The sequence below is a fragment of the Bidens hawaiensis genome, unplaced genomic scaffold (genome assembly GCF_021521415.1).
Source record: "Bidens hawaiensis isolate Kalapana, Puna unplaced genomic scaffold, B.hawaiensis_p1.1 tig00049023_1, whole genome shotgun sequence".
NCBI classification, from domain to species: Eukaryota; Viridiplantae; Streptophyta; class Magnoliopsida; order Asterales; family Asteraceae; genus Bidens; species Bidens hawaiensis.
The window spans coordinates 51065-57778 of record NW_027498770.1 but is presented as its reverse complement, the minus strand read 5'-3'; the positions used below and the strand labels follow the sequence as shown (position 1 = coordinate 57778).

Here is a 6714-nt window from a genome sequence, read left to right as displayed (position 1 = left end):
TTTGGTCATGGGAGTTTCTCGGTGGCAAATATCTCGGTGACGCTTTTGGTGAGTGGCGTCCATCTGGGATTCCGGTTCGACGAGTGCATGTTGTCCCTTCCGCCTAAGAGAGGGCGAGAGCTGGATGAGGTGTCAAAGTTTATCCTTGACTGCCAAATACCAAGCTTCCTCTTTTTATTTTGTCGGGCGGTACGGACGTTATTTTCTCTTGTTCTCTACGTGTAGAGGTTTGTGCTCTGGGGAAGATTTCTACCCAGTTGCTTCTCCGTTTCGGCAAAGCGTTTAGCTGCCGTCATGATGGCATCCCACGTGGATGGCATGCCATCTTTACCTGTCAACGTACGGATGAGCTCTGGGTACTCAGCGCCCTGGATGAAAGCGGCGCGAACAAGATCTTCGCTTATAGTGCCCAGACTTACCTTATTTGAGTTGAAGCGAGTGATGAAGTCTAGCAAAGATTCATCTTCCTCTCGGATGCAGTTGAGGATCGTCCATTGCTCTTCAGTATATTTTCTTTGTTGACTGAAGTGCTGGCTGAACTTGTGCTGGAAGTCTGCCCAATCATAGATGTGGTGGACCGGTAGACGATCAAACCACGCTCTGGCTGCCCCCACGAGCGTCATCTGGAACATGTAACACCATGTGGGTTCCGTCCAATTACTGACGGTTGCCCCCGCTATAAATCTGTTCAAGTGATCGTCCGGGTCAGATATGCCATCGTAAGTGCCTATGTTGGACATCTGTTTGGCACTCTTTGGAGCGATTGCTTCCGCAATGTCCCTTGCAAATTTGGACGTTCCCGCATTCGCAACAGTTGGTCTGAAAGTTTTGGAGAAGTCACGTGGGTTTCCCCCCGTGTTCTTTGGTTTGAAGGTTCCCTCGAAATTTCTTCTCGAGTGGAAGTCTACTTCTTTACGCTTCCCTTTCGCCTTATGACGAGGGTTTGCGTCACTGTCAGATTCTTCCCAATCTTCATCATCCAAATACTCGCAATCATTGCTCATGTTGAGCTGTTGTCGAGTGCTTCCGAATTCGCCATTGGCCTGTTGGAGTGAACGTAAACGTTCGTCCAACTCGGCTTGGAATTCTTTCTGACCTGCTTCCGCCCAAGCTTTAACTTGATCTAGTGTTTGTCGGGGAAGCCTCGTCTGTTGTTTCTCCAACTGGGTATCAATGAATCCCAGGGGAGGATTGTTTACTACACTTGCCCCGGCTTGGGTAACCGGGGTAGTGTTCGTAAAAATCGTGTATTCACCGGTGTTCCCCCCAGTAGCTGGGGTTGTGGTTACCGGAGTTTCTTGGTCACTCGGTGGCTTTGGCATCGGAGTAACCTTAACCATCTTTCCAGAAGTATGAAAAAACTGAGAAAAAGAAGAATTAGTTCTAGCTTAATGCACGGATGGCGCCATTGAAGGAACACTAAGTGACCCCGGCAGATTAAGGATAATCTTAGGGTTAAGTAGATGTTTCCCACGAGGGTTAGGTCCGGCAAAGATGGTTATTCTTCTCAACCTGCAAAACAGACACCGTAAGCTCGTCACTGAGAAAGGGGGGGTTCCTCCTTGTGACCACCCTCCGGCGTGAGAATCAGACTAGATTGTTCTGAATATAAGTGTATATTGAGAGAAATAGCTAGAGAGAAGATGATGATACCGTTCCAAGGTGTTGGAGTATTTATAGCCGAAGGTAGGTTTCCAAGCAGGTACGACCAGCTGTATAATATTCCTTTTCCACCAACTATGAGCTATGTTCGTGCCACGATGGGAGTTGGTGGGTAGGCAGCGGCTGATAGTGACATTTTGTACTGGAGCGTGCTCCTCCTCGTACTATTGTCGGTGAGCTGTCACCCTGTGATTGGTTCATGGGCCGCTTTCGTCAGATCTTGTCCATTTGTCCATACCTTGGTAGGTATAGTACAAAAGATCTTCTAAAAGCGTACGGACTGGCTCTTTTGGGCTGGAATATTCCCGCCTTGCTCATTCCTTCTTCAGGTGACATTACTGAAGTATTAAGAGTTAGTGCCTTATGCGTGTAGCCTTACTGTTAATGCGGGTAGCCTTCCTTCTTGGCTTGTACCCACAGCTGCGGGGACAGGCAGGGTACTGTACCAAGGGAGGCTTTCCTGCGGGAACAGCTGACTTACTGCGTGTAAGGTCTTCATCTCTCTGAGCATGGTGGGTCCTGCGGATCCAGTTGGTCTTTGCTCAGACGTACCTCTTCCAGGTGAGTCTTGCGGGTCCCTCTTTCCGTTGAAAACCGTTTGATTTGTCATTATAACAACAAATTTGTTTGCAAAGCTGCGTCACACCATGACATGACATCACGTTAAATAATGGTTTACATTGTGAGTAAAGAAGTTCGGGTCATAAACAGGGTGTCACGTTGAAAATGCGTCTGACAGGGCTTAACCCGCTTGACTTGTCACCTGCTTATGACATGGATAACAAGTTTCACTTGTCATGTTAAATGGGTTACATGGCACATTTAAGACATGTTTTATCAAAGCCGCATAGTCTTATAGTTTATAAATAACTGAATATAAACTATTTATGTACGTATCATGTCTTGTAACTCATTTATTAAATATGTTTATCTTATGTTTTATAAAATTATAATTTCAGTAAAACTTGTCATGTGCGGATAGTTAGATACACCCTTTATAATTAAATGTGTCATGTCATGCGTGACCGGTTAAACGAAAACACAAGAAATTTAGAACCTTACATAGTTACATTACATTGATGTTCCATTAAAGCAACCTTGCAAATTAAGTGCGTTTTAGTCCCAAATGCTGGACCAGCCTAGTGGCGCTATGGTCTTGAATTTAGTGAAGTGAGTTGTACCACGAATTATTGAAAGTAGTGTAGTAAATTTTGACAAGAATTCAATTGTTTCAATAAATATTATTATTTTGATCTGTTCCAATTAATTTACAGCTCTTTTTAAAAAAATTATTACTCGTATGCATAAATATATATGGATCGTGTATAAACTTTAGTAAAGTTTAATTATGTGCGTGAAAAATATTTACACTATTAACGTACTAGATATAAACTTTAAAAATGAGTTATCCTAACTACATAAAAGGATTATAACTATTTCTTACGAAAAACTTTTTTAATTAGTTACTGGATTTTTCTCTAATGACTTTTATTGGCTAGCTTCTTAAAAATTCTAAATAGATAGCCATATTATTATTTTTTTGGGTTTTCTAGGGACACAAAACACCCTCTTATACGCCCCACCCTGTATAGGGTATATGTCTAGTATGACCTTTTTTTTTAAAGTTATGATATAAATTATAATAAAAACAGAGTTGTATTCAAATTAAACTATATGTTAATATCATAAGCGGCTTTCACACGTTCTTATATCGGTAACTTCGACCGGATAGCTACGCAATTCGATTATCCAACAACAATAAAACCTAGAAAATAAATAATCACTAAATAAAACCTAAGGCTTATATGTTTCATTTAATTCACTAAACTAAAAGAATATAATTTATTAAAATATCCCACAATACCTGCACTACTTATTGACTTTTGAAAAACAAGAAAACGTTTAGTAACTTCAACCAGACACTAGAAATTTTAATATTTGTTTAAACTTTCCTTTTAGACATGGTTTAAACTTTAAAATGTGTATTTTATGGAGATAAGAAAAAAAATATCTATATATTATTCCTTGTTCTTGTATTCTTAGATTCTTTTCAAAAGAGTGATGCTTACACTATTGGTAGGAGAGTTTATTAATATCTTTAACCTAATTAAATTTAAAAAAAAAGAGAAAGTTAACCTCATGATTTAGGCAAACACCGTCAAGTATTAGTCTGCGGATGGTTTCTCGAGAACGCTAAAACTAAGCGTGAGTCTGATCAAGACAATTTAGTTTGGCTAGGATAAGACTTCAGGGTTCTCAAAATTTAAAGAGTACGTTAGCTTAAATATAAGAAAATAGCCCGTTAAAAAAAACGAAAAAGAAAGCAACAAGAGCACCTTGTCTCCTGCATCAAACTACAAACACCCTCCCTTCTTTTCCGCTATACACTTTTCTTTTTTCCATCTTTAATCAAACCTCTGCATACATACATACATTCCTCATTTCTTCTTATTCTGAAACTAATAATAATCTCTTATTAACACAATATAATAATATGTCTGTTCCACTTGAGCATGACTACATAGGTTTATCAGATGCTTCCAGAAGCTCTGATCAGTCCTCAAACATCTCATCTGATCAAAATGAACCCAACAATGTTTTAAACCTCAAAGCTACAGAACTCAGTCTTGGGCTGCCTGGTTTTTCCAAGAATGTTGGGCCCACCACCAAGAACTTCATGTTGGGAGCTAAAAGAGGGTTTGCTGATGTGTCTGGTAAATGGGTCTTGAAAGGTGGATCTGAAGCTGAGTTGGGTATTGATGGTGGTTTTGAGAAAAGTCAAACTTTGACTCCTGATGTTAAGCCTGTTGAAGATAAAAAGAAAGGTTCTGGTAATGAAAATGGCAGTGCTCAGCCTTCTGCTAAGTAAGTGTTCATTTATTGAATTGGGGTTTAATTTTATGTTTAAAGTGAATGTTTTCTTGTTTCTTGAAAGTGAAATATGCTTAAAGTTATAATCTTGAGCTAATTTGTATCTTTTTTTTTTTTCTGCATGTTTATTGAATTAGGGTTTGATATTCTGCTCACATGCCTGTTTTCTTGTTTCTTGTTAATTGTTTGTGCTTAAAAACTTAATCTTGGACAACTTTTACTAAAAAGTTATGTTCGTTTGCTGTCTTTTTACTATTATTATCTTTTTTTTTTCTGTAATCTAACCTTTAAGAAAACAAGATTTTAGCTTTCTTGAGTGGAACTTGTGCTGTTTATCTTATGTTTTGACCTTTAATTTATCATCTAGTTGCATTATTTACTGGATTAGGGTTTAATTTCATGTTTTCGTGTTTCTTGAAAGTTAAATATGCTTAAAGACCTAATCTTGAGCTGATCTGTATCTTTTGTTTTTTCCTTTGTTTTTCTTTAGATGTATGTGTACTGAAATTGTGTTTGATTTTCTGCTCATGTGTCTGTGTTCTTGTTTCTTGTAAATTGTTTATGCTTAAAACACCAATCTAGGACAATTTTTGCTACAAAATTATGATCTTGAGTTATCTTTTTTCTTCAAGATTTTAGCTTTCTTGTGTGGAATTTGTGCTGTTTATTTAGTGTTTTGACCTTTTGTTTATCTCTAATGTTTGTTGAAAGATTGTTTGAATTGCATTCAAGAACAGTTCTTTTGGGTTATGTAACAGGGCACAAGTGGTTGGATGGCCACCGATTAGATCTTTCCGCAAGAACACGATGGCCGCCAACTCGTCGAAGAACGCTGACATGGCAGAAGGTAATTTGGCATCCGGAGGGTGCCTATTTGTGAAGGTGAGCATGGATGGTGCTCCGTATTTAAGGAAGTTTGATCTCAAGACTTACCATAACTATGCAGAACTCTCAAAGGCTCTTGAGAAAATGTTCAGTTGCTTTACTCTTGGTATGGTTGCTTTATTTAATGTATTTATTGTTCAAGTTGAGATTGTAATATGTTAGTTGATTTTGCAAATTTATATGAATTAGGTAATGGAGTTAAAGGGCGCGAAGGGCTTAGTGAAAGTAACTTAAAAGATCTTCTTCATGGCTCTGAATGTGTGCTAACATATGAAGATAAAGATGGTGATTGGATGCTTGTTGGTGATGTTCCTTGGGAGTAAGTTCTTCAAAATTGAACAAAAGCTTTATAATTTTTTGACTTAATCTAACAATAATGTTGTTGGTTTTGCAGGATGTTTATAGATTCATGCAAAAGATTAAGGATAATGAAAGGCTCTGAAGCAATTGGACTCGGTATGCAAATTTTGCTTAAAAGTTATAACTTTCATAATAATATCCTGTTTTCGTTTTCAAGGTTGTCAAAACCGAGGCTCGTGGGCTAAAATCGCCCCTAACCCACCGTTCTTTTGTTACTAAAACCAAAAAAGTTTTCGATTTTACAATCTTGGATGTATAAGTGCATAAGAATTAACAAGAGTGATTGAATTGTGTTTATTGACTTTGCAGCTCCAAGGTCAACGGAGAAGTGCAAGAACAAAATCTAACATTGTATGAGGCGTTGGACGAACACACAGATAAAGGGTTGTTCATAAACTTGCTTCGATAATTTTGATTTGTAGTTTTGTTTTTGTGTTTTCATGAATGGCAAAATGTTTTTCATAACTGGAAAGAACATCCAGTTGTTTGGTGAAAACCTGTTGTGACTTGTGAACCACTTGATTGACACTTGTTAATGTAAATGGCTTTGTTTTCCTTCATTATTAGTTTTTTTTTGACTCTTTGCCCAAGTTTATCCATTTTCAGTAATACAATGGACTGTTGCCCAAGTTTATCCATTTTCAGCAATCACTTTCTGAGTTTCTGTTTAGGGTTCAATGGATACAAAATAGGTGGAGCAAGAGAAAGTGACACTTGCAATTATTATCTTTATACTTTTCTTATTACTAACGGGTCGGTCAATTTGGATTATATTTATTTTTAATAAGACGAGTTTATAAAAGTAGCAACAAAAATGAAACGGGTCAAGTTTATTGTATAAGATCATTTGCAGCCAGGAAATTCAAAATTCTCACAAGCATAAGGGTTGTAATCAAGTTTTAATCATTGTCTAATATATAACTGATGGTTGTTAGG

The 6714-nt window shown here is 37.8% G+C and overlaps 1 protein-coding gene across 1 annotated transcript; it reads left to right on the top strand.

Moving 5' to 3' along the window:
* The first annotated feature begins 4019 nt into the window (after window positions 1-4019).
* On the top strand, window positions 4020-6338 carry LOC143597774 (auxin-responsive protein IAA27-like). Its single transcript, XM_077076178.1, has 5 exons — window positions 4020-4527; window positions 5292-5524; window positions 5608-5737; window positions 5813-5874; window positions 6088-6338. The coding sequence occupies exons 1-5, from the start codon at window positions 4157-4159 to the stop codon at window positions 6123-6125; spliced, it is 834 nt and encodes a 277-aa protein (XP_076932293.1). The 5' UTR covers window positions 4020-4156; the 3' UTR covers window positions 6126-6338.
* Window positions 6339-6714: the final 376 nt, after the last annotated feature.

What these genes read in the sequence shown, in the direction of transcription:
- LOC143597774 (XM_077076178.1), top strand. Translation starts at nt 4,157, where the DNA reads ATGTCTGTTCCACTTGAGCATGACTACATAGGTTTATCAGATGCTTCC. An exon ending in AGTGCTCAGCCTTCTGCTAA is followed by an intron (nt 4,528 to 5,291) that starts GTAAGTGTTCAT and finishes GTTATGTAACAG; the next exon opens with GGCACAAGTGGTTGGATGGC. An exon ending in GTTGGTGATGTTCCTTGGGA is followed by an intron (nt 5,738 to 5,812) that starts GTAAGTTCTTCA and finishes TTGGTTTTGCAG; the next exon opens with GATGTTTATAGATTCATGCA.